We start from the raw sequence: 26,922 nt of genomic DNA on the forward strand, positions 1-26,922 counted from the left end.
GGAACGGCCTGCCCGCAAGGGAGGCGGGCGGGGCCGGAGCCTAACAAAGAGGTACGGGAAACCGGAAGTGGCCGCTCAGTCGGGCTCTGACTCCGGATCAGACAGTGGCTGGGACGAGTGGTTCGCAATTGACTTAAACTCAGAGGAGGAGGGAATGAATACGAACAGAGTTAAGAGCCGAAATATTCCCATCCAAATTAAAGAGAAACCGCGAGGGGGCGAAATCCCTCTTACAGACTGGAGGAAAATAAAGATTGCATGCGCCGACTGGGCCCCATCGGCCGCACTAGCGTTCCCGGTCCGGGTGATGGATGGGGGACAGAGGGTCCACTCGCCGATAAACCCTAGGGATATACAAGCAATTGTTAAGGCAATTGCAGATAAAGGGCTTCACTCAGCTATGGTCTCCACCCTTATAGATGGTGTTGTTGGGGGAGACGATATGCTCCCATTTGACAAAAAACAAACCTGTAGACTAATTTTTGACGGAGCCCTGCCGTTAAAATTGTTAAGCCATCGCCATGGTCCACCATAAGACAAAATGAAAGGGAGAGCTTTACACAATTTGTAGATTGCCTCCAGGCAGCAGTCGACTCCTCGACCCTGCCCGCGGAAGCGAAAGGCCCGGTTGCCACCAAGGCAGCCCACAAGAGCGCGCCGCTACCAGAAGTCCACGGAGCTGCTGATCCGCAAGCTTCCCTTCCAGCGCCTGGTGTGCGAGATCACGCAGGACTCCAAGACCGACCTGCGCTTCCAGAGCCCGGCCGTAGGCAAGCGAGGCCTACCTGGTGGGGCTCTTCGAGGACATCCAGCTCACCCAGCGCACCCGTGGGGAGCGCGCCTGAGGCCGCAGCTCATCCCCCTTTTCTTCCTATTAGAAAAGACTAACATCATGTTGGTAGAGCACCAACAACTGTTATACGAATGTTCTTGTTCAGAGCACCTTATGTTTTCTATTCGAGTTTTCTATTGAAGATTGTTTTATTCAAGTTTTCTACTGAAGATTGTTATCTATTGTTATATTTTACCTAATTTAATTGTGCATAGGGAGGGGGGAAATGTAGGTAGTGAGGGTCTGGCGCCCGGAAGATATCGCGTTGTATGGGAAGACAGGGTCCCTCTCCCGATAGCCGATAGCGTTCAGTGCCCAGGTGATATAAGGCCGTTTTTCCTGCCAATAAACGCCATTTGCCGTCCACCACATTGGTGTCAGCGAGCTGATGGACCGAGCGACCTGGGATTGGTCGCCGTGCCGTTCCCGAACCGGGTCGCCACGCCTACGATAGGCAACACCACCTCAGCAGCAAGGAGCCCGTGGCCAAACTCCCGTCCCTGCAGAGGCAGAAGGGCAGAGCTTTGGCCTCTGCCGCACACCGCGGCACTGACCTGCGGGACGTCGCTTCTCCAAGCTGCCAATATCCAGAGGAAGGCTCCAGCTGTGGGGGACATCAGTCGGGACAGGCCGTTAGTTTGCTCAGAGCGCTGTGAGCCCCGCAGCCCCGTTTTCCTCCTCCAGACCCAGCGGGGACACGCCGTGCGGGACAGTCCCGCTCCCCAGCTCTGCTGGGGTTGCTTTGGGTGGGGAACGCTCACCAGAAAGCACTGCTAGAAGCAGGACGGGGCTCCTCCTTCCCCTCTCTTGGGCAACGCCTTGCCTAAGGGAGAGATCAGACAGCGGTTATCACGGCCCAGAGCGGGAGCAGGGCTGTGCCCACGGCAGGGGATTTGGGGCCGCCCGGCTGCAGAAAGCCCGGCAGCACGCGCTGCTCCTGGCTTCCCCTCCCTGCATTCTGGGCCCTGCCGCACCCACCTGCCCAGCTTGTGAAGGGGGAAGTGAGAATAGCCTCTGCTGAGGTCTAGGAAACCCGAAATCCCAGTGTTAGCACTGGAAGCCGCTGGAGAGGAGGAGGTAAAACTGAAATATGATGTTAGTAGTTTATGTAATGATGAGAGTTTGGAAAGCGAAAAGTTTGGGAAGGACACAGGCTGAGGAAGGCAAGGATGAGCAGGGTGTGACAGGGATGTAGAGGTGAGCGATATGGAGGAAAAACAAACAAACAAAAAACTGATTGAGAAACAGAGATGGTAAGGAAGTTGGGGATAACAGCAGCTGTTACTGTCGCAGCACTAGAGTAGGGCGTAGGACCCAGGGATCCACTCAGAGATAGGGGGGTGGGGGGGCTGGAAGAGCCCGGGGAGGGCTCTGCCCCACTGCAATGAAAGTAATGTGTGAATTACTGAGAAAGAGGGAACCGCCTCTGGTTGCAAAAATGAAGGATGGGAATTTGGGAAGTTTACCCTAGCAGATCCACTGGTTAAATTACAGCTAGGGAAGCAGAATAAAGAGGTAAAGAGATTAAATTCAGTAGAGACAATTGAAGCTAAGTGTCAAGCAAGACCAATTGATGGAAAATTTTAAGTCTGGCTTTAACACAAACTGGGAAAAGCAATGTTGTACCCATAGAAGTTAGGTAAATCCTAAATCAGGTATACACAGGATTGTAGGCATCAGGAATGCCTGGCAGAGCCAAAAATGCAGCCCAATAAAAGTTAAGTTAAAGACGGGAGCCAGCCCAACCAGGGTAAAGCAGTGCCCTTTGAGGATACAAGACTGTAGGAGGATAAAAGAAATAATAAATAACTTTATGAATTTTGGATTATTAATTGGATAGAAATCCAAATAGAACACCCCAATCTTGCAAATGAAAAATTGGATGGCAAGAGCTATAGTTTGGTACAAGATTTGAGGGCAATTAATAGAAATGTTGAATATATACAACCAGTGGTGTATATCTTTATTAACCAAGTTAAGGAATAAGTAGGTGGGGTTTACCGTTCTGGATTTGAAGTACACCTTTTTCTGCCTGGTTTTGCCAAAGAAAGTCTAAAATTATTTGCCTTTGAATAGGAAAACTCCAATAAGGGAAGAAGGAAATAATAATAATAATAATAATAATAATAATAATAATAATAATAATAATAATTTAAACAAAATAATAATAAATATATAAGAAAAATTCAGCTAACCTAGACAGTGTTACATAGGGTTGTGAGAACAGCCCAGTGATTTTTGAGAACTGGTCAACTCGTGAGCCTGAGATTTGGGTTCCTCCATCTCACAGTGGAACTTTACTGCAGTACGTGGATGCCACAGTAACCAAGGAGGACTGTGTACAGTGGACTGTGAGTTTGCTGAATTTCTTGATTTAAATGGCTATCAAGTTTCTCAACAGAAAGCACAACTGATCAAAGAGAAGGAAGCAATTCGCTGAACACCCAGAACACCAATGCAGAGCTGCCTCCAAGCCAGCAGTGTGCACTGCATGGAGGCTGTCTGTGCCAGTTGGTCAGACCTACAGGAGGAACCGTTGGACAACGCTGAGGATTCCTGGATTCATCGACAGAAGCAGTTTTGTGAGACAAGGAAACTGTAAAGCAGGACATGCAGCAACTGCTACTGATAAGGTAACTGAAGCAAAACCATCACCTGTGGGGACTTCCGCTCAGAAGGCTGAAATAACTGCCTTGACAAGAACCTTAAACATATGGACAGATGCTAAATATGCTTTTGGGGTGGTACCCACTCATGGTACCATCTGCAAAGAGCGAGGTTTTCTTACACACATGGAAAACAAATTCGGCATGATGTAAATCTACCAAAGAGCAGCATGGCTGTTATACATTGTAAAGGACAGCAGAGGAGTGACACTGTACAGGAAACTGGGAATATGATGGTGGATCAGGGGGCAGAACAGGCAGCTGAAGGAAAAGAAATTGGTGAACTGGCTTTAATTCCAGACAGTAAACTTAAAATATCTGAACCTTAATCAGAACCTATAAGATATTGTAGAGAGGATAGGAATCTAATTAATGATTTAGAAGGGAAGAGAGCAAGCTGACAGGTGGGTGCATACCCAGATGGACACATTGCTGTGCCCTTTATTATTTTATAGAAATCGGTTCTAAGGGAACATAATAAAACATATGGGGGTACAGACATCAGAAAGTAACTGTACAATCCTAGTACCAGGAACAGGGTGCAAGTGGGGCTTGTTGGGAAAGAGAATCTTTTAGGACAACAATTGAAAATTGATTTTTTTCAGAACTGCCAGGAAAAAGGAGGGTTTCGGTATATGCTGGTTCTAAGAAATACCCTTTTCAGGATGGCCAGAAGCATTCCCTTGCAGGACCAATAAAGCCAAAGAAATAACCAAGGTATTGCTGCAGGAGATTATACCAAGGTTTGGATGTCCTGCAACAATACCTTCAACCAGGGAACTCACTTTACTGCAGAGATTGTCCAATAGGTCAGTAAGCATTGGGAATAAATTGGAATTAAATCGCAGGTTGTAAAACTGGGCCAGGAAGCTGGACTACCCTGCCCACAGTTGTTGCCTTTGGCTCTCCTTAGGAAACCTAGAGCCAAAGAGGGGTTAAGTCTTTCAAAATACGGTACAAAAGGCCTTATGTTGTACAAACAGGATCTCTACCCAGGTAGGGAGTGAAATACCGAGCATGTGGTAAGTCTACAAGACTAGCGTCAGGAAATAGAGAAACTGGTTCTAGGAACTAGAGCCCAAGGCCTTGACGGCTTGATCCCTCAAATACAATGGGAACTGAAGTCAGCTGGACCCTTAAAATTGTGAATCCAGAGACAGTAATGTGGGCTCTTATAATTGTTAGAAATGTTAATTTGATTAAGTGCAGCATTTGATGTAAATGCTTATATATCTCTGGTGGAAAACATCATTGCAAAGTGTACTTGTATCAGTAATTGTTTGGTATGTGGGCTCTGTACATAGGTGTATATATGTATATTTTGTCTTACACGTTGCAAGAAGATCCTGCACGAGATCAAACCAGAGAACAAGGCATGGCATGCCTGAGGAAGCGCCTGAAGAAGACGGTCTGACCACAGTGGACTGCGAGGAGAAAGGACCCCTCCGGCTAACAATTAAGAAAAATGGATAAACTGTGCATTGTAATTAACCTCATAAGATTTGCTTTAGCCTGGGAAGGTAGTAGCTACTCGGGCAGTGGCCCAAAATTTTAACCTAACAAATTGTTGGATATGTACGGCCCTCCCCAGAGCAGGGGGGGTGCCAGTCTATGGGGTAGTAGCGCTTAATTGGACAATTCCAAATTGGGTGCAACATGGGGAATGTAAGTATGGAATAGAGGATAAATTACAAAAGGGCCCCAAGTTTGATCTGTTGATTATTAATTCCTCTAAATCTATCTTTGTGGATAGGGAAAATTAGTGTGAAAGTCGGGTGGTGAAATTTAACAGGTATAGGATGTAGCTGGGAGTATGGGAATTCGAGAACAGTATCAGGACTCAACGAAACTACAAGGTGGAAGCAGGGCATAGGGTGCGATCCTAGCACAAGTGAAAATTCATCTTGGCCTACAGATAAGAATGTACTTGGGATTGTGAGAACGGGAACGTCTTTTACCCAACAAGAGGGTACGTCTAATCCATGCAGATTACCTTATGGATACTGGTGGTTATGTGGGGATGGGCAGGCACGAAAAGCACTGCCTCCCAATTGCATTGGAACATGCTCTGCAGGATACTTGGTACCTCAGACCACGGTGCATAAGGAAATACCACGGGGACTCTTGAGAACATCCTGGAGACGGGTGAGAAGAGTACTAAATCCTTTGGTGGAAAAACCCACTGGTTTCCACAGCTTTGTGAGATGGCTCATCCCATCTCTTGGAGTAAGTGAGCTGGAGAAAGCAATTGTTAATATTTCAGCCACTCTAAAGGTAATAGAGAACGCTACTGCTGATGCAGTCAAAGCATTACAAGTTGAGATTTCAATGCTTAGTAAGGTTGTATTACAAAATAGAATGGCATTGGATCTCCTAACAGCCAAAGAGGGAGGGGTTCGTGTGATAATTAATCAGAGTTGTTGTGCTTATGTAGATAAGACTCAAGGGATAGAGACTGATCTACAGGCAATATGGGAGCACACTAAATTACTTCATCAGGTAACGAGGGATGATAGCTCATTAGGATTCACAGAATTGTGGGAAAAGCTTACCAGCTGGTTACCTAACTTTGCGTGGCTAAAGCAACTCTCTGTGGCTTGTATTATTATAATCATCTTGCTCTGTTTATGTGTGTTGCAATGAGATGTGCATTATGGATATGTAAAACTTCTGGGGATAGTTATGAGGAATGGAAAAAGCACAAGCTAAGGCAGAGAGTGGAAAGCGGGAGTTATTTCAAAACTTCCCTTTTCCCGAATGGAGCAATTTAGCAAAAGAATTTGCTAGGTTCAAGAAAAAGGGGGGAATTGAGTAAAGAGAGGACAAGATAAGGATTAACTCTTGTTTAGGAATGTAGCTAAGCAGGATGTGTGGTCAGATAAGAAGAGGACATCTGGAAACTGTTGCAACATTACACAAGGAATGGGTCAGGATCGGATTACTTCTGTCAGAGACAATGGGTCTTCTCACCATCAAAGGAGACCCCCACTGCTCATGGCGATAAGTCAGGAATGTCATGAATATGGATGCGAATTCCACTGATGGTCTATTCCTTCGGCCTGTATCTGTACCAAGCTTCTTCCTTACATTGGGCAAGATAGGTGGAAATATCCCCCTTGCACCCCGTGCCCGCGCAGCACTGATTAAAACGTACCTGCTTCATAATCTCACTTCGGCTTGTGGAGTCTGATTCCGCGAGTCAACCTTGTCAGAGAACGAAATCAGCTTCGCCAGACAGGACCTGCCTTCAGGAACCCGTGCTGACCGGGCCCGACCCTGTGCGAGCACAAGAACGACTGCTCAGAGCAGCAGCTGTGGAGCAACACCAACGGCACGAGAAAGCACCGCTGAGAGCCAAGGACATCTCCAGAAGGAAGAGAAAAGCGAGTCAAGTAAGCCGTGCCACGGCCGCGTGATAATGACCTGCAGGGCCTATTCTGCTCCCCATCCCTACCCAGCAGCACGAGGGGCTGCGTGCCCAGGGAACAACCAGCAAAGCCTGCAGGCAAAGAAGGCGCTGAGCACCTCAGCCTGATCCTGATCCTGATCTGCCCGACCCCTCCCCACCTCCCCAGGAGATCCCCGAGGGCTCTCCGTTCCCCCCCTCCCGTCTTCCTCGCCCCCCGCGCCCTGCCTCCGAGCGGCGCGTGCAGCCGTCCCCGCGGCGACGGCGCATGCGTGACGGCGTCTCCATGCCGACGGCGCCTGAGCGCGCCCGCGCCGCTCCGCGGTTGTTGCTGCGGCGCCGCCCCCGGCCCCGGCCCCGGCCCCGGCCCGGCCGAGTGACGTCATCACGCTGCGACCCGAGCAGCCGGCCACGCGGAAGTCGTGCCGGGTCCCGCACCGCTCCGGCGCCGCGGGGCACCTCGGGGCTCCGAGCGCCGCCTCGGCTCCTACAGGTGGGTGATCGGGGGGCAGCGGGCCGGGCTTAAGGTGCTGGGGGGCCGCGTGCTGCTCTGCCTCGGCCCCGCGGCGTCTCTGCGGTGCTCGGGGCTTCCGCTCGGCGGGGGCCGCTGCCCTGTGTCTCCCCGCCTCCCCCAGCCCGTGTATTTCACTGCCCTCCGCCCCTCCCCCCGCTGCTGATCGCCCACCCCCCCAGTCCCTCTGTGTCACTGCCGGGGTTACACCCTCTCCCCGTTCCCCCCTCCCCTCCAGTTCCCCCATTCTGATCGCTATAGTCCTCTTCCACCCCTCTCTCCGTGCCGTCCCCATTCTGACCCCCAAGGTCCCCTTGACTGTCCCCGACCCCCCCGCTCAATCCCTCGTCCCTCCCCATTCTGATCCCCAGTGTCCCTCCCCCCCCTACTCATTCTGTTCCCTAGATTCCCCCCCCTTTCCCAGTCCCCTCTGTCTGACCCATAGAATCCCCTCTCCTCCCCCCAGGTACCCCCACTCCATTTCCCCCATTCTGATCCCTAGAGTCTCCAACCACGCCCCAGTCCCCTGTATTTGACTGCCAAGGTCCCCTGTCCTCCCTTTTCCCCCCACCTCCTCACCCCTTTTTCTGACCCCTGTACCCCCCCGTGCGCTCTTCCCTGACCCCTGGAGTCCGTTCCCCCATTTTGACTTCTAGCCCCCCCCAGTCGGACACCTTTTGTGTCCCATAGAAGCCCCTCACAACTCCTGGCTCTCCTCTTCCACTACTCCGTCTGCCCTCAGATGTCCTTTCTGCCTCGTAGAGACTCTGTTCACCTCTTTCCCCCACACAAGCCACTCAGTTCCCCCCAGACTCTCTTTCAACACCACTGAGACCTCATTCCCCTCTTTCCCCCTGCCCAGTGTCCCCCTAAGGTCTGTCCCCAGACTCCCTTTACACAGCATGGAAGCCTCAGTAACCCCTGTTTTCCTCCCACAGCCTCTCCTATCCACTCCTGGAGTCGTGCAGAAGAATCTGGAGATGTCCTAGAAGGGTCTGGGGGTGCGCAGGGGGTCCCCCGGTGGGTGCTGGGGGTCTTTGGATTCATACAGAAGGGTCTGGAGATGTCTTGGAGGGGTCTTGGAGTTGTCCAGGGGGTCCCCAGGATGGTCCTGGAGGTCCATTGAAGGATCAGGAAGCTCCCAGGATGTGTCCAGGAGCTCTGAGGAGCCACTGGGATGTCCCAGTAGAGTCTGGTAGGGTCCAGGGAGTTCTCATGTGGGTCTGAGTGGTCCTGGAGTCATCCAGAAGGGTCTGGGGATGTTCCAGAATGGTCCTGTAGGGTCTAGGGAGTTCTCAGGTGGGTTCAAAGGGTCCTGTTGTCTTCTGGAAGGGTCTGGAGATGTTTCAGAGTTGTCTTGTGGTGTCCAGGAAGGTCCTGGAGTCATCCAGAAGGGTTGGAGATGTCCCAGAGGGGTCTCTGGGAGACCAGTGTGTCCCCAGGGGTTCCTGGAGTCCGGCAGAGGTCTCCAATGGGGATTTTGAGGACAACCTCACATAGCGACACGTTCTCGCTCTGCTTTGTCTCCGTGGGATCGCCCCCAAAAATGTCTGCTTCCCTTAAAATCAGTACTGTGTCAATTTAGTTGTATTTTTTTCCGCACTTCCTTTCAGAAATGGATGGTTCTCACCAAATCCCCGTGCAAAGCCCCACGGAAACATCTCCCCCCAGGGCCTCAGGGTGACACTGGGACAACCGCCCGTCCCCGAAGTTCTCACTGTCACTGTAACCATGGAACCTGGGGCCGTACCAACCCGTCTACCTCGAGAGCCCCATCAGCGCTCTGCAGCTCCTGGAGCCGGGTGATGCTGTCACCCTGGCTGTCCATGACCGTCCCACGCTGTCCCCCCTGCCATGGTGGCACAACTGCAGCGCGGTGCCATCCTCATTGAAGAGGTGACGAGGAGAGGTACAGGGAGGGGGTCTGGGGACAGTCGGGGACACGTGGGGTCTGGTGTGGGTGTGACATGGGGTCGCTGGTGTCACTGTGGTTGGGTGTCACCTTCACTGGACGATATTGGGTGTCTCTGAGTGTCACTGCCTTCAGGTGGGCCGGGCTTAAGGTGCTGGGGGGCCGCGTGCTGCTCTGCCTCGGCCCCGCGGCATCTCTGCGGTGCTCGGGGCTTCCGCTCGGCGGGGGCCGCTGTATTTGACTGCCAAGGTCCCCTGTCCTCCCTTCTCCCCCTTTTTCTGACCCCTGTACCCCCTGTGTGCTCCTTCCTTACCCCTGGAGTCCTTTCCCCCATTTTGACTTCTAGTCCCCCCCAGTCGGACACCTTTTGTGTCCCATAGAAGCCCCTCACAACTCCTGGCTCTCCTGTCCCACTCCTCCCTTTGCCCCCAGATGTCCTTCCTGCCTCGTAGAGAGTCTGTTCACCTCTTTTCCCCACACAACCACAGGGCCAAAGGGTGTGCCCTATTGCTATAGGGGGTGGGATATGGGATTGGGATTGACAGGTGGGAGATGGGGTTGGGATGTGGGATTGGGAATGAGGTTTGGAATTGGAATTGGCATGTTGGATGTGGGATTGGGATGTGAAATTTAGGATTGGGGTGTGAGGATGTGGATATGGGATGGATACGGGATGAGTTTAGGATGGAGATGGGATCAATATGGGAAGAACATGGGATGGATTGGGGATGGGATATAGATATGGGATGGGACTGGGATGAGAATGCATTGGGGTAAGTATATGGAATGGACATGGGATGGATGTGCGGATACGGATTTGGGATAGATATGGATATGGGGTACGGGATGGGGATAGGATGTTGGGGTCAGGTAATGACATGACAACAGTACAGCGCGGACAATTGTGGGGGTACTTTCTATTTATTGGCACAGCACAGCCTGGAAAGCCCCGGTTGATGTCAGCCATAGTTCTCTGGCTGGCAGATGATGCCCCCAAACCCACACGCCGGGGGTGCTCCCACCTCCTGACTGATGGTGGAGAGAAGTGGGAGGGCAGAGGTGATGCTGGGGGGGGCAGGGGGAAGAGGGGAGCTCAGGGGCCTGCTGTGCCTGTCCTACTTCCCCCAGGCAGTGGTTTTACAGGTGTTGCATGGTGCCCCCCCCATGGGTGCCGCTCCCACCTCTTGATGGATGACAGAGAGGAGTGGGAGGGCAGAGGTGGTGCTTTGCTGGGGGCTGCAGGGCCTGGTATCCTTCTCCCTGGCATTCTGGGTGGTTTTCTGGGTGTTGGATAATGCCCCCAAACTGGGTGTTGGATAATGCCCCCAAACTGACAACCTGGAGGGACCGCTCCCGACCCCTGAAGGATGGATGGTGCTGGGGGACGGGGGTTGGTGTTGATGCCCCCGCTCTGCAGAGCCTGGGCTGGTGGGCTGTGGGGGCCGCGGCGGGGGCAGCAGAGCCCGGCTGCTGTCAGGCCTGGCAGGGGCCGCCCTGGTGGTGCCATGCGGCCGCTGGGCAGTGGTCGTGATTATTGCCTTTTAAGAAATCTCTGCTGTCTTTTACAAATTTCCATGAATTTCCACTTGGTACACACAGGTGTGTTCTGCGTTTCCCCAGTTGCTCCGCACCTCCAATTTGACACGGCCGAAGGCTTTGCGGGGCTCCTCCTGCCAACACAAAGAGGAGAGGCTTCGTGACGCACATGGGAAGAGCCACGGCGCATCCGCACAGCTCCCTTTGCCAGCTGCCCAACTCTGGCTTGCTCTGCTCCGCTCCCTGGGCTGCCGGGGGATGCCAGAATGGCACTGCTGATGGAGGAAGGCAGCTGCACTGCTCCCTCCCACCAGCAATCGCCGCTCCACACCCACAGGGAGACAGTTTCCCTCCCACAGCGCCTTCCCGTGCTGCTCTCTCTGCCCTAGCAGAAAGAATAATTGCTTCCAAATTGCTGGGCTGCCTCGTCTGTCTTCCCCGTAGGAGTCAGCCGCGTTGGAGAACAGAGCAGAGCCTGGCTGATCAGGCAAACCCTTTCTTGCCAGGACTTGCAGGCAGCCCGGCCTTCCTGCCTGGCAGCCTGGCGCACGCGCTTGCCGTACCTGCACGTGGAAGGTCTGGGCGATGTCTCCGTCCACGTCATAAACGAATAACCCCAGGAGAGTTTCACTTTCATCCTCATCCAGTCCCTGAAAGGCAAGAGATGATTTCCGTCACATTTAGGCAGGCAGTGTGAAAAGGAACCCGTCGAGGCCAAAGGTGGGAGCCCTTCCCCCCTCCTCGGTTCTGGCAGGATTGGAGCACAAAGGAGGGTGAAGCTAAGTCGGGGGACGTGGAGCAATAGCTCCTAGCTGCTCGGCCACGAAGAGCAGCAGAGGCCTCCAGAGATGTGTAACCACCCCGAGGGTCTCCGTCCCTTGGGCAGGATGCCGCGCTCTGCAGCAGCCCACCACAGCTCTCTGGGAGCTGCCACCGCTATGGGGTCTTCTGGGGCTCTATGCCAAAGCTTTTCCCCAGGGCCCTCCAGAAGAAGCAGCAGGCAGAGACTTACCAAGACAGCAAACTCTCTGGGGGCACTGCTGACTTCCCCGGAGGGAGAGACCGCCTTGGAGATGTGCCAGATGGTGAAAGCTGTGGGCCAGATTTTCTCCGGCAGCCGGATGACCACGTGGCCCCGAGATCCTTGGAAAGCCCAGCAGTTGCCAGGAGAAATATCGGGCTGAAATGAGAAAGACGCGTCTCTCAGCGCTGAGGCAAAGAGCCGCCAGAGCTGGCTGTTGGGCAAGGAGCACAGAGCTTGCCTTCTCTGTGGGCTGCTGTTCTCCTCGTAATGCAATGCTAGTCAAGGGACGGTAGGGGAATGTGCAAAGGTTTGGACAACAGCTCTGGAGTCAACCGCCTTTCCCTGCTCGCCCAGAGCCACAGGGCAGCCCTCCCAGCATCTGTCGGCCCATCACCTATCTATAACCCATCCATCACCCATCGGCCGTAGCGCTGGTGCCAGTAATGTGGGGAAGAGTGTGGGCTGAGCAGTGCAGCTGGGCCAAGGAAATTGCTGCGCGCTTGCTCCTGCAGCCAGAAGGCAAGGCAGTGAACACACAGCCACCATTTCTCCTGCCATACCTTCAAGAGCGTCTCGGGAGGCTTGGCGGCGGAAAAGAGTGGAGAAAGCCAGCGGTTCTTCCAGCCTTTCCCACCAAAGCTCTTGGATGTCCTCTCTGCATCAACAGTGGCACCTGAAATAAAGATGGGAAGACGTGCACTGGGGCAGCCCAGAGATGAGCTGAAGGAGTGAATGCTCATTCCCCGAAGCTCTGGGTGGGGCTCTGCGGTGCAAAATCCCTCCCGCTGTGTCTGGGAACTGTTGAGTCCCAGCCTGAGCCACTGATTGTGCACCTGGGGAAAGGAGCCGCTCAGCCCTAGGAGCACAGGTGAAGGCTTTTTAAATTCTCAGAGAGGGGAGATTCAGATGGGATGTCAGGAGGAAATTCTTGACCGGCAGTGGGCGGAGAGGCCCTGCAATGTGCTACCCACAGAAGCCATGGATGGAAGCCCCATTCCTGGAGGCGATGGAGACCAGGTGGGATGGGGCCCTGAGCACCTGATGGAAAGGGTGGCAGCCCTGTCAACGGCAGGCAGTTGGACTGGGATGCTCTGTAAGGTCCCCTCAGACCTCAGCCACTCTGAAACTCTATGAGATAACTCTGACAGAAAGCAGAGCTTGGCAGGTGTTGGGGAGTGCCAGACGCAAAGCTGAGGGCAGTGAAGCTGTCCGTCTGTCTACATACCCATGGTTTCCAGAGCCCAGTTGGGCATCCAGACGCCGTTTTCCATGACTTTCTCAATGGCGTGCTGTGTCAGCCGCAGAATTTCCTGGCAACAAATAGGGAATGGAGAGACAGCAGTGAGCACAGATGCAGGAGGAGATCGGTGTGAGCAGGGAGTCCTATCCAAGAGCTAGGGGAGGGCTCCATGTCTTTCCAGAAATCCGGCAAGACCTTCCACAAAGTGTGCCTTGATGAGCCACGGGACTCCAGAGCCACAACAAAGATGGAGCTTTGGCACTGCCTGACCCCCCTGCTGCCAGCCTCATGCCATCTCCAGAACAGCCTGGGCAGCCAGAGCACAGAGCTGTCTCTGGCAAGGGCTGAGAGCAAACAGGAGGGAGCAGCACCTTTACCTCTCTCTTCAATCCATTGATCCCGTTCTCTTGGAGGACGTCAAGCACTGACTGGAGAATCAGGTCTTTCCCGGCCGACAGCTGAGTTTTCACGTTCAGCTCCCGCCTCTTCCCCTCCAGCCAAACCGGTGAGCTCCTGAAGGCAAAGGCAAAGAGTCTTGTTCGGCACTGCTCAGCCCGCAGCTCAAAGCTCCATTGCCATGAGGTGAAGGGTCCTGGGGCTTTGTGCCCTTCCTTATCCCCCAGCCCCTTTCATTCCTTCGCTTTGCCCAGGGCTGCCTTCCCCCGTACGGATGGCAAAAGCTGGAGCCCTGGACACGAGGCGAAGGCGTGCCAAGAGCGCGCAGCCAGCTGAGGCCACGCTACAGACAAGGTGCGGGGCAAGGAAGTGTTCTTACCCCAGGGACGGGAGCTCACGCACAGCCTCTGCTGAAGCCACCTGGAAGAGAAAGGCATTTGATGGCAGGAAGCGCACGGAGCACGGCCAGGGCTTCCGAAGGAGCTTCCCAGGGAACCGCTGGCAGAATTTCCTGCTGCTTCCCAGCGGTTTGCAGGGCAGCGCTGCCCAAAGTCGGGCTCTTAAGCCCTCCCCGTGCTGCAGAGCATCTGCTGCTTCTCCGTTTGCTTTCCCAGCCCCTCCAGACTCCCCAGTGCCAGGGATGGGCCAAAGGCCCATTCTTCCCACGCGCTGCCGCCTTCAGCCCAAGCTCCGAGCTGGGCACCGGGAAGGTGCTTCCAGACCGAAGCCCACTCTGCTGCCAAGGCGACCCCAGCCCGGCTCAAGGTCCGCCCTCCGCCTCAGCAGTGAGGAGCCCGTGGCCAAACTCCCGTCCCTGCAGAGGCAGAAGGGCAGAGCTTTGGCCTCCGCCGCACACCGCGGCACTGACCTGCGGGACGTCTCTTCTCCAAGCTGCCAATATCCAGAGGAAGGCTCCAGCTGTGGGGGACATCAGTCGGGACAGGCCGTTAGTTTGCTCAGAGCGCTGTGAGCCCCGCAGCCCCGTTTTCATCCTCCAGACCCAGCGGGGACACGCCGTGCGGGACAGTCCCGCTCCCCAGCTCTGCTGGGGTGGCTTTGGGTGGGGAACGCTCACCAGAAAGCACTGCTAGAAGCAGGACGGGGCTCCTCCTTCCCCTCTCTTGGGCGACGCCTTGCCTAAGGGAGAGATCAGACAGCGGTTATCACGGCCCAGAGCGGGAGCAGGGCTGTGCCCACGGCAGGGGATTTGAGGCCACCTGGCTGCAGAAAGCCCGGCAGCACGCGCTGCTCCTGGCTTCCCCTCCCTGCATTCTGGGCCCTGCCGCACCCACCTGCCCAGCTGGGCTGGCATTTTGGCACCTTCACTCCAGCAGACACAGGGAACAGCTCGCTCTCCTCCCAGGACACGAGCACCTCTTCCCACTCGCCTGCTCTGCAATCCTGGCGGGACTGCACTGCTGCACAGCTCTGCGGCGTGGCTGAGTAGGACGGCGGGTTCTGATGTCATAATAGCTGACAGCTGCCGAGGCCGAGGGACGCCTTCTAGGCCCTCCCAGGGCGTGCCCAGGAGGCACAGAGCCCATGGCTGTGAGCCCAGCCCGGGGTGAAATTGCCAGAAACACCTCCGAGCGCAGAGAGGAGCCGCGGTGAGGATGTCTGTGCTGTTGCACAGCTGCTCCCGTCCTGGGCACGGACAGGCTGAGTGCTCCTGGCTGTGAAAGTCACAGACTCATGGAATGCCTGGTGTTGAAAAGGACTACGATGCTCATCCAGCCCCAACCCCCTGCTGTGTGCAGGTCGCCAACCAGCAGAGCAGGCTGTCTAGAGCCACATCCAGCCTGGCCTCGAACGCCTGCAGGGATGGGGCATCCACAGCCTCCTTGGGCAAGCTGTCCCAGTGCCTCCACGCCCTCCAAGTAAAAAACTTCCTCCTAATACCCAACCTAAGTCTGCTGTCTCAGTTTAAGCCCATTCCCCCTTGTCCTATCACCATCTGCTCACAAACAGCCGTTCCCCCTCCTGTTCATACGCTCCCTTCACGCACGGGAAGGCCACAGTCGGGTCTCCCCAGAGCCTTCTCTTCTCCAGGCTAAACAAGCCGAGCAGAGGAGGACAATCACCTCCCTCTCCCTGCTGGCCCCCCCTTTTTTCATGCAGCCCAGCACACAGTTGGCTGCAAGCACACGCTGCTGGCCCGCGGCCAGCTTCTCATCCACCAGGACCCCCGAGTCCTTCTCTGCAGGGCTGCTCTCCAGCAGATCTTCCCCCAGTCTGTACCAGTACCTGGCATTGCCCCGACCCGATGCAGCACGCTGCCCTCGGCCTTATTGAACCTCGTTAGGTTTTCGTGGGCCCACTTCTCCAGCCTGTCCGGGACCCCCTGGATGGCTTCCCTTCCCCCTGCCATCTCAATCACACCGCTCAGCTTGGTGTCATCGCAAACCTGCTGAGGATGCACTCGATGCCATCGTCTGTCACTGATGAAGTTGTTGAAGAGCACCGCTCCCAGGACCGACCCCTGAGGGACACCGGGGACTTCAGCGGACAGCCACGATTTTGCAGATATGATGGAGAGTGGCTCGGCGACCACATCAGCCATCTCTTTCCGAACCCTGGGATGGGTATCATCCGCTCCCCCGGCCTTACAGACCTTCAGTTCCATGAGAAGCTCTGGACTTGTTCCGCTGTTACAGCGGGACGGAATCCGCTCCTCTCACCCACACTGAGGGCTTCGGGGTCCTGGCAGCCGTGGGGAGGAGCCTGACCAGCAGTGAGGAGTGAGGCAAAGCTCTTATTGCGCACCTCAGCTTTTCCCATGTCGGAGGAAGCCAGTTCTCCGTCCTCACTTATCAGAGGGGGAACGCTCTCCTCTCCTGCCTGTGTGCCTGCAGAACCCCTTGTCATTTTCACATCCCTCACCAAGTTCAGCTCCACCTGTGCCTTGGCTTTCCTAATCCTATCCCTGCACACACACACAGCAGCGCCGTGGCAATTTGCAGAGCTTAACTTGGAGTTCCATCACACGTTGTGTTTTTGCACTCAGACGTTACCGGCTGCCGAGCGGAGCGGCTGATGAGGCCATAGTGAGCTTTTTTCCTAACAGTGTGTGGGACCTGAGGAAAATGTCCTTGCACATTTTGAGGCAAAAGATAAAAGTATTCTACTGGGACTGCGGTGCTTCTCGTGAGGCACAATCATGGAGGCAGAAGGGAGAAGTATTCCTTTGTGACCCGTGCAAAGTTATTGAGGAGGAACGAGGCTGTTCTCCCACTAAGGCTGGAACAGAAGGTTTTGGAACTGTCGCTCATGGATTCCTTTTGCTAAACTCACACGTTGGTTCTTAAACTGATGTGCTAATGCCTGATGCCGGACAGAGCACCCCGCATCAATGCCTCCTTTGCCTTTGAGGATTACGATGTTCATATTGTTGGAAATATCCAAATCACTTATCAGTGTCTTTGATAAAGCAGACTTTATTCGCAATTGCAGCGGCAGGATCCCACCAGCAGCAGCGTGCACAGAAAGCAGCCTTACATCTTTTATGCCCTATTACCTATCTCTGTTATTCTCTCTACTATCCCTACTGCTTATCTCTTTCTCCCCTGGTTCCTCATTGGCTGAGTACTTCAGGATCACAACCTTCCTGACGCTCAGCTGAACACACGGATGCTGGACAAACGTGAATTTTTGCCAGCTCAGCATGGATTGCTGATTATTTAACTTCTCACACCTGCTCACTCAACACTCGGTCATTGTTTCTGGACATCTGCTCGTCCTTGCATAGAGATAAGCTGGGAAGGAGGATAGAGGGGAGTATCCTGATGCCTGCCCGTTGCATCCCATCCCCGGAGCTCTGCCCTCCCCCAGTCGCTCCCCCAGCTCCCCAGCAGATCCCTGAGGGCTCTCCGTTCCCCCCACACTCTTCTTCTCCTTCAACCTTACTGCCCCACGAGCCCCACTCAGGCTTCAGGCCCTATGCATCCGCCTCACCCCCCCACATCCCCATCCCAGGGTATTTCACTGCCTTCCCCCCCACCCCCACCACGGGTGGCCCACAACCCCCCGCGTCCCTCAGTCTGACCCCCGGGGTTACACTCTCCCCCCTCTCCCCCACCTCCAATTCCCCCATTCTCATCTATGGAGTCCTCTTCCACCCCTCCCTCCCCTCAGTTGTTTCCTCCATCAGTGTCTTCCCCATTCTGACCCCCAGGGTGCCCTGTCTGACCCCCGACCCCCTGTTCCTTCCTCGGTCCCCCACTCTGATCCCCTGTGTCCCCTTTCTTGCCCCCTCCATGTGTCTTCCCATTTTGTCCCCTAGATTCATCCCCCCCCTGTCCCCTCTGACACCCAGAATTCCCCCATCCCCCCAAGAACCCCCACTCCAACTCCCCCATTCTGATCCGTAGTCTCCTCCTGTCCCCCAGTCCCCTCACTTTGCCACCCCAGGCCTTCTGTCTTCCCTTACTCCCCCCCAATCCTGACCCCCTTTTCTGACCCCTAGAGTCCCCTGTACCCCCCATGCCCTCCTTCCTGACCTCGGGAGTCCGTTCCCCCATTTTGACCCCCAATATTCCCCAACTGGACCCCCTTTATGTCCCATACATGACAACAGTACAGCGCGGACAATTGTGGTGGTACTTTCTATTTATTGGCACAGCACAGCCTGGAAAGCCCCGGCTGATGCCAGCAGTGGTTCTCTGGCCTGCAGATGATGCCCCCAAACCCACACGCCGGGGGTGCTCCCACCTCCTGACTGATGGTGGAGAGAAGTGGGAGGGCAGAGGTGATGCTGGGGGGGGCGGGGGGAAGAGGGGAGCTCAGGGGCCTGCTGTGCCTGTCATACTTCCCCCAGGCAGTGGTTTTACAGGTGTTGCATGATGCCCCCCCCCATGGGTGCCACTCCCACCTCTTGATGGATGACAGAGAGGAGTGGGAGGGCAGAGGTGGTGTTTTTTTGGGGGCTGCAGGGCCTGGTATCCTTCTCCCTGGCATTCTGGGTGTTGGATAATGCCCCCAAACTGGGTGTTGGATGATGCCCCCAAACTGACTGCCAGGAGGGACCGCTCCCAACCCCTGAAGGATGGTGGAGGGGAGTGGGAGGGTGGTGATGATTCCTGGGGGGACTGGGGGCTGCTGGGCCAGTTGGCTTCCCCCAGGCAGAGGTTGGCTGGCTGCTGGACAATGTCCCCAAGACTACAAGCTGCTGGGCTGGCTTCCACCCCGATGGATGCTGGAGGGGAGAGCGAAGGCAGAGCTGCTGCTGGGGGCTGCCAGGCCTCTCAAGCTTCCCCCGGGCAGTAGCTGCCCCCAGGTGACACTCTGAGGGGCCGCTCCTGACCCCCCGAAAGGGTGATGACGGGGGACGGGGGGTGGTGTTGATGCCCCCGGGCTGCAGAGCCTGGGCTGGTGGGCTGTGGCGGGGGCAGCTGAGCCCGGCTGCTGTCAGGCCTGGCGGGGGCCGCCCTGGTGGTGCCACGCGGCCGGAGGGCAGGTGGTCATTGTTGTTGGCATCATCTCCATCTGCCAGGCCCCTTGAGGAAAGCAGGACGTCCCTCCGAGGGCAAGCTGTGGCCGTGGACATCGTGCTGGGCTCCATCAGCTGCAGCCAGGCGCCTGCGGAGAGAGGAACGTGCTGAGGGCACAGGAGAGCCCCTGCTCTCCTTCCTCAATGGCAAAGAGCCGCCCTCAGCTCTCAGCCAGCACTAAGAATGGGCTGCAGGAACGGCCGTGCCAATTCAAACATCTCAGACCATCTTAGCCAACAACTAACCAGCCTCTCTACGCTGCTGCAACTACAAGGGCCTCCTGGCTCTCAGAAGCCCTACAGTAAAGACTTGGGCAGGATGGGAGTGCGGGGAACAACAACTCACTGGTTGCTCTGCCTCCATCGCCGGATAAGCAGACAGCACGCTATCATCGCTGCCAGCATGGAAACCACGAGAGCTGCAGTCAGTGCCAGGCAGTACTTCAGTAACACTTGGTCTTCTCTGCCATTTCCACGTCCCTCCCCTTCCGCACCTGCAGGAACAATGTGCTCACTGCTGTGTCTCGTGCCCTACTGGCAGTCTCACAAGAGCTCTGACATGGCCACAAAACGTTGTCTTGCATTCTGTTGGCCTCCAGGAAGACGTGACAACCCTCGGGCTGCAATGCTTCCCTGATTCCAGCGAAGCAAAGGGAACTCCCAAAGGCGCTGCACAGCAAGGCACTCTGGAACCTCTTGTTGGCCTCTCAGCTTTGTTTACATTCTGGCTCTGCCACGGTCCAGACCTTCCTGGGCCACGGGTTTGCCAACCTGGGTCATTCTGTTAATCCGTGATATGTGACATGGACAAGAACTGCCACAGGACGGATCCAGCTCCAGGCTGCTGTTGTGCCTGGTGCCTCAAGGAAGGCGCCTCAAGCTCTGGAATGCAGGGACTCTGGGCAGGAGGGACGTTGGTGGGTCCTATTTCCTCCCCTCATCTGCTGCTGAATGTGGTTCGGTGGCCTTGTACCCAAAAGGGCAAAGTTCCTAAGGGCCCGGGAACTGGGTGCAGTGGGAGGGGAGCAAGCTCTAAGCACGGCCAGGAGCTCTGCGAGGGGCTTTACCTGCAGCACCAGCTGTGTGCGTGGCCTCTGTCGCTCCTGGCTGGACGGGCAGTGTGAGATGGCTGCCTTGCTGAAATGCACCCCTGTGCACAGGCTCTCCATCTGCCTCTTTAGAAAGGAGGGAAGAGAGCACAAACAGTAAGCCCCGTCCTGCTGGGAGACCAGCAGGTTGCAGGCAAGCTTCTTGTTCACGGGGCACCTGGTGTGATTCTGGCATGTTGCAAGACCATGCCCAATTCCTCCCCTCAAAGAGAGCAGCCAAAAGCTGCAAGCCAGTTCAGACACAGGGCCATCACCGCGGCAGGGCTCTCATCTGCCCTTTCCTGCTGTGCACGCTACAGTTTCTCCACATCTACTTCTAGAAACTCAGCTTCCCAAGTCTTTCCGGGAACAGACAGAAACACACTCACCCCGTGCTGCCTTCTCCAGGATTGTCCTTAGTAAATGGGACAGTCTCTTGGAATATTTTCCATCTTCCCATGCCACCTTCCATCCTCCAGGACCTTAACAGAAAGCATGAAATCTCAGAGAAACAAAGCCTCGAACCGAGCGGTCTTTTCGGGGAAGTCAATAAAGACAACAGCCACCCTGGGATGCCTGCGGGGCTCCAGCACAGGAGGATTTGGCACAGCCTTCCCTGCAGGCAATTCTGCACCCAAAGCTCTCTGAGGAGAACTTCCCACCACACACTGCCATCTACACAACTGCACAGCAGCATCACTGAAGAGCAGATGGTGCCAGGGGACCGTGTGAGGACAGGGCACGCGCACGCAGCTGCGTGTTCTCACTCACTCACACCTGCAGACGTGCCTGGCTGACAGCAGGGCTGTGAGCTGGCATCTCTCAAAGGAAGCAAAAACTCACGGCATACCAATACGAGTTGCTGGGGCTTCTGTCCCGGAGCTCAGCTGGGAAGCTGGAGACGATTCCACTGCACCCGCACCTGTACACAAACACAGAGCAGCTCCTGTCACACGTGGCCAGGTCCTTGTTTAGACTGCAATGCCAGCATTGCTCACAGCAGCATCTGGCAAATAGCTGCTGGTGCCTGCAGCAGCACCGTGCCAGTCCACGAAGGAACCGTGTGCAGAACTGCCTGCAGACAGGAAGGGGCAGGAAGGGGAAGGGAAGATCCAAAGGCCCTTTCCTTTGGGATAGCCCCATAAGAGGCTTATGGAGCAGATTATGCTCAGCCTCTGGCAAGACACTGCTTGTAGGCACAGCCGTAATGAGAAACATTCCCATGGTGTGCTATCATCTCTCTCTTCCTTAGGGACCTGCAGTGACTGGAAGGGGCTCAGCTGGCGACGTGGCAGCCAGACTTGGGTGGGAAGTTGCAAAGCTGGAGACGTGGGCACTTGGCTGGCACCCAGGCTTCTCGTGGAGTAGAAATCACCGGGCAGAGAAAAGCTGAACCCTTCCTGAACTACCACAGCCACATATGAGCAGAGATCAGGAGATGAAGGCTGGTGACTTACCTCTGGCATCCAGCCCGGGCTCACGAACAGGACTCTGCTTTGGAAATCCACCAAGAGGACCTGCAGGCACAGATGTGATCAGACACAGGTGAGGAGAGCCTCCACTGCACTAACTTTTCTGCCTTCACAGAAGCAGACGCTCACAGCTTACCTCTGGGTTTCCCCTGAGGCACAAAAGCAGCCTTCATCCCATCGTCCGGATAAGGAGCAGCAGCAGCATCTAGAACGAAGAACAGAAGAGGGATGTTCCCATGGCACACCGCGATCTCCTCCCTCAGCGATGGGGGAGGGCTCTGCTGATGGATGGCAGACTCAGGCCCCGACTGCCAAAGCTACAGGGTGACCCGGAGCCCGGCACTCCAGGCCACGTGCAACAGCCCTCCGGGACCGCGTGGAAGAGCACACCGAGAAGAGACACCCGAAGCCATCTGGGCTCCGGCCGGCGGTCTCTGCTGGGAGCCAGGATTCATCTACGGGGAGCCGGAGCAGAAACGCTCCCGCTTTTCCCAGCACACATCTGAGCTCCCCCTCGGACACCCCGGGGCGAAGAGCGCGCTCAGCCAGCAGCAGAGCCACGGCCCGGCACGGCTGGAGCCAGCCCCGCACAGCATCGCTTCCTCACGCCCTCGCCCGGCTCCCGCGCCGCTGCCCGTCCCCCCCATCCCAACACCCCACGGAAGGCAGCCCCAGGGCAGCACACGGGGACAAGAGCCCGGAGCTCTCGCCCTCGCCGCCACTCGGTTTGGCCCCGTCTCTGCCCACCCACCTGCTGCTGGCGCTCGCCACGGAGCGGCACAAGTCTCTTGGAAACACGCGGCCGTCAGGAGGAGGAGGAGAGCAAGGCGGGCGGGGGCCGTGGCCCCCCACACTCGTGCCATGCTGCCACCACCGCCGCTGCAGCCACAGCGAGTGCTGCTGGGCGGCGCAGAACGCCTGGGGCGCACGCTGAGCATTGTGAGCTCACGGCTCCAGGCGCTGTGCCCCCGCGTCCCCATGACGCGCAGCTGTTCCGCCACCACGGCCGGCTTCCCCCTGGGCTCGCCGTGCGCCTGCCGTGCTGGGGGAGGATTCGCAGGCATCCGGAGAGGCGGGAGACCGCTGATGTCACACGGACGGCACGGAAATGGGGAATGCTGGAACGGCTCGGCTGGGCAGGGACATGAAAGACACGGAGACGCCGTCAAAGCAGAACGAAAATCACTTCAGTGCTGTTCTTACTGCCGCGTGCGAATCAGGAGATTCGTTTTCTCTCTTAACGCCGAAACAGAAGCCGGTTCTTCAGTGACATTATATTTGTTATCACAGATGGCAAACTGAGCTGTATTTGTAGCACCGATCCTTTTGTAAATTGACAGAGCAGAACATCTGAAAGTTGCAGCTTTGCTCTGCCAATTTGGGCCAAGACATGGCATTAGCACAGCTTTGGAGTGCGAGAGAACATCAGGGTTTTGGTAAGCACAGTGTATAATCCCAATTTCTGAATGTGAGAACATCACATTATGTCTGTGTTACCCAAATCCTTGGTGTGTGAAGGTCACGACAGTCAAAATGTGCCACTTCAGGATGCCCTTAACGGGCTGACCTGGGAATTGATGCCTGCCTATATTTCACCTATTTGAAGTGTCCTTTCCAAGATGAAATCTGGCATTTATAACTAAACCTGAGTTTTCATATGGAACTCTACCAGCACCTAAAATCACCTGTTAGTGTTCTATGTGTACATGAAACATCCCAAGGACATTTCTGAACTTATACTAATAGTTCATTTGGAACTGTGTTCGGAGGAGAGAAACACGTGCCGATTTTAGGAACTCGGGGTTAATTGCATATTCTAGTAAGTGTCTGATATGTCATACGTTTACAAGAAAAGAAAATGCATTCGCTCACATTCTCATCATCCTTCCAGTTCTCCTGATGCTGCCTCGTTGTTTCCCTAGCACGGTGCTCTTTATAACCCCCCAGCAATGTGCCTGCCTCGTGGTTCCACTGTCCCGAGGAGAAGGCGATGTCAGATCCAAAACCCCACTGAGCTTCAGCAAACCCCAGCAGTGCAATACCCACGTGTAGTAAGACAAATACTAAAAGCTATGTTATGTGTGCCTGAAGACACCGAGCTCGCACCTGCAGCTCAGCCTGCTGCATCCAGCCATCGCTGCTCCCTGACTCAGCCCCAGGGATGCAAAGCAGCGTTTGCTCTACAGCCAGAAGTGAGGAGGAGCTGGAGCTTCGAAGAAAGTGCAGCACTTTGAGAGCACTGTGAGATAAGAGCCTCAGTAAGCGTCAATTCCTACCTGCCCTGACCTGGAGTGTAACTCCTGCTCTGCCGTGACTCAGAATTCATCTGCACTTTCTTCTCTTTGGTTCCCTGCCTTCTCCATGCTTGCTACAGGAGGCTTCCTTAGGAAGACAGAAAACTGCTCAGAGTTACTTTTACTTCAAAGACTTTCCAGACATTTTCTGCAGGCTTTACTTTCTATTTATTTGTTGTTAGTAGGACTAAGTGACCTCATTTCTCTATCAGTGTTTGTAAGAACAAATGCCAGCCATCAGACGTTTAAAGCCAGTAGAAACTTGGCATCAACACAATGGCACAACAAAACCACCCCGTACCCCGCAAGCACCCGATTCCTGCAGTGCTGCCAAGGCACTGAGAGCACATCTGGGTCACCCAGCAAGAGGCACTGGGACTTGGGTTTGATTCTGAGTCTCTGTCTTCACCTCAAAAAGCAGCAGCAGGTGGCCTGTGCATCCTTCATCTCCCAGCTCTATGGCAGTAATTGGTGGCTTATTGCAACTTGTGGCCTTAGATGGGCAGCATCAGGCAAGGATGCTACAGCTATGGTATGCCATTCAAGGGACCTCGAGAGGCTGGAAAGGTGGGCTGGGTGAACCTGATGAGGTTCAACACCGCAAAGTGCAGAGTTTTGCACTTGGGCCGGAGGAATCCCAGGCATCCCTACAGACTGGAAGGAGCGGTCCTTGAGAGCAGCCCTGTGGAGAAGGATCTGGGGGTCTGGATAGATGAAAAACTTAACATGAGCCAGCAGTGTGCCCTTGTGGCTTGGAAGGCAAATGGTATCCTGGGCTCCATCAAAAGAGGGGTGGCCAGCAGGGACAGAGAGGTGATTGTTCCCCTCTACTCTGCTCTTGTGAGGCCCCATCTGGAGTACTGCGTCCAGGTCTGGAGCCCCCAGTACAAGAAAGACAGGGAGCTGTTGGAGAGGGTCCAGAGGAGCCACAAAGATGATCAGGGGGCTGCAAAGACAGGCTGAGGGAGCTGGGCTTGTTCAGCCTGGAGAAAAGAAGGCTGCGGGGTGAATCATTGCAGCCTTTCAGTACCTAAAGGGAGCCTACAGACAGGAGGGGAATCAACTCTTTGAAAGGGTGAGTGACAGCAGGACAAGGGGAAATGGTTTTAAGCTGAGGGAAGGGAGATTTAGGTTGGATGTCAGGGGGAAGTTCTTTACAGAGAGAGCGGTGAGGTGCTGGAACAGCTGCCCAGAGAGGCTGTGGATGCCCCGTCCATCCCTGGAGGTGTTCAAGGCCAGGTTGGATGGGGCCCTGGGCAGCCTGGTCTAGCATTAAATGGGGAGGTTGGTGGCCCTGCGTGTGGCAGGGGGGTTGGAGATTCATGATCCTTGCGGTCCTTTCCAACTGTGGCTGTTCTGTGATTCATTCTGTAATGCAAATTATGTTTAGCAATAGCTGCTGCACAAGTTTCATACAGATTTCTTGCCAAGAAAGCATGCCTGTTTTGCCATATGCAGATGCAGCAGGAAACAAAGTGAAGCAGAACAGAGCAGCCGACAGCATCCAGCGTGTGCCTTCACCCACACACAGGCAGTGCCACTGCCCTGCCTTTAGGCTTGGATTGGGCAGAGAGCCTCTCCGTGCCTCCAGAACACAGTATGGCACACGACAGACAGCTGAGATGCAATACGATGGCATTTGGCAGCGAAACTGCTGCTGAGAACAAGAGCCTGCAAGAAAAATGAAGAGAAGACAGAAACGCCATCACATCTGGTGCAGAAGCCAACCGTGCCTCCTTGCCAGCTACCTGCTGATGCTGCCAGACCTGAACCTCCTGCCTCCAGCCCAGAAAGCCCACCACAGCAGTTAGCAATCTGCTCACACCCTCATTAAGCTGATCAGCTGATGGAAAAGTCTCTAGAAATGCCACAGTGCCGCTGCCCTGAGACAAATCCCATTCCTCCTAATGGAGACGATTAATACCTACTATGCCAGCATTAATTTGAATTTGAAGAAAAAAAAAAAAAAGAATTAATGCAGCAAATTGCTTCAGTAGGCAGCCTATAGTAAATATCAACCTGTTTCATCAAAGCCCTTCTTTCATTAGTCCTGGGTCAATTACATCAATTCTTTTCTGGGATAATCCTTCAGCTATTAAAAAACTGCTTGGAAAAAAACAGAAATGCTCTCTCACTTCTCATTGCAAAAAGCCTTTCAAATGATCACTGTTGAAGATATGGGGAGAATGGGACACCTGCTGTTTGCCACAGATGAAGAGTCTTACCAAAAGAATGCAGAAGAGTCAATATTCTGTACAAGAGAAGACAAAGAAATGAAACTCATGTATAAAATTTAAAGTAACAATGAAAGAAGTTTAGGAAGAGGTAAACAAAATTGTTGGTGGGCTTCAGCTGTGGCACACGCAGGAGTTAAAGCGTGCGTCACCTGTCTGACCCGATGGGACACCATAGGGCAGTTTGCACTCCAGCACATCTGCCAGGCGTCCAGCATCAAGGATGGTCTGAAGAAACAGAACAAATGAAGCACAAAGTTCAGCAAAAAACAATCGTGCCACAAAGAGACACTCGAGCAGACTGGGAGCGACTGCACTGACCCAACGCGGCTCACTTGATTTTCTCCTAGATGAACACAGCTCTTGTTCTTTTCAAAGCATCGTCTGCAATTTGCCCAGCATTTACCCTCCTGTGCTCAACATACGCTCACGTCCAGCCTCTTCATTGCTGACATTGCTGCTGCCACTGCCCTGCTCACAGCACCTCCCCAGCAGAGCTGCAGGCGGGGATGGGAACAGCTGGGACACTTCTGCAACCCCAGGCACAAAGCCAGGCCTGGCTGCTGGGCCAGCAGAACCAACAGAGGGAGAGGCACTGCTTAACAGCCACGGAGGTACAGAAGGCATCCCTGGAGATGCCTTTTCCATGCAGCTTTTCCTTCCAGTTCAGGCTGGCAAACGATGTACACAGCTCCAGAGGAATCGGCTATTGCTCAAACGCCTCGGGCCACCTCTCTTTTTAAAGCAGAAGGGAAGCTGGGGTCTCACTGAGATGGAGAACCTCGTCCTTCACTGTGCTGTAGCCACTGCCATGATGAGAGGAGGC

The 26,922-nt window shown here is 54.8% G+C and overlaps 2 protein-coding genes and 1 pseudogene across 2 annotated transcripts; 1 reads left to right on the forward strand and 2 right to left on the reverse strand.

Annotated features, from left to right (window-relative positions):
- The first annotated feature begins 5,280 nt into the window (after positions 1 to 5,280).
- LOC149913567 (endogenous retrovirus group V member 2 Env polyprotein-like) lies at positions 5,281 to 6,732 on the forward strand (annotated as a pseudogene).
- A 4,129-nt stretch (positions 6,733 to 10,861) lies between these two features.
- LOC149913568 (SUN domain-containing protein 2-like) lies at positions 10,862 to 15,124 on the reverse strand. Its single transcript, XM_090129314.1, has 10 exons — positions 14,816 to 15,124; positions 14,599 to 14,660; positions 14,380 to 14,441; positions 13,903 to 13,928; positions 13,505 to 13,640; positions 13,113 to 13,197; positions 12,448 to 12,560; positions 11,876 to 12,043; positions 11,427 to 11,513; positions 10,862 to 10,997 (listed from the first exon to the last, which is right to left on the reverse strand). Exons 1-10 carry the CDS (start codon positions 14,989 to 14,991, stop codon positions 10,890 to 10,892), a joined length of 1,023 nt encoding a protein of 340 aa, XP_089985440.1. The 5' UTR covers positions 14,992 to 15,124; the 3' UTR covers positions 10,862 to 10,889.
- Positions 15,125 to 17,943: 2,819 nt separating this feature from the next.
- On the reverse strand, positions 17,944 to 22,871 carry LOC116240202 (uncharacterized). Its single transcript, XM_031610542.2, has 8 exons — positions 22,320 to 22,871; positions 21,705 to 21,773; positions 21,554 to 21,613; positions 20,947 to 21,018; positions 20,486 to 20,578; positions 20,076 to 20,183; positions 19,355 to 19,502; positions 17,944 to 19,097 (listed from the first exon to the last, which is right to left on the reverse strand). The coding sequence occupies exons 1-8, from the start codon at positions 22,630 to 22,632 to the stop codon at positions 18,995 to 18,997; spliced, it is 966 nt and encodes a 321-aa protein (XP_031466402.2). The 5' UTR covers positions 22,633 to 22,871; the 3' UTR covers positions 17,944 to 18,994.
- Between the last annotated feature and the right edge of the window lie 4,051 nt (positions 22,872 to 26,922).

The sequence above is a fragment of the Phasianus colchicus genome, chromosome 36 (genome assembly GCF_987193195.1).
Source record: "Phasianus colchicus chromosome 36, bPhaCol1.hap1.1, whole genome shotgun sequence".
Taxonomy (NCBI): domain Eukaryota; kingdom Metazoa; phylum Chordata; class Aves; order Galliformes; family Phasianidae; genus Phasianus; species Phasianus colchicus.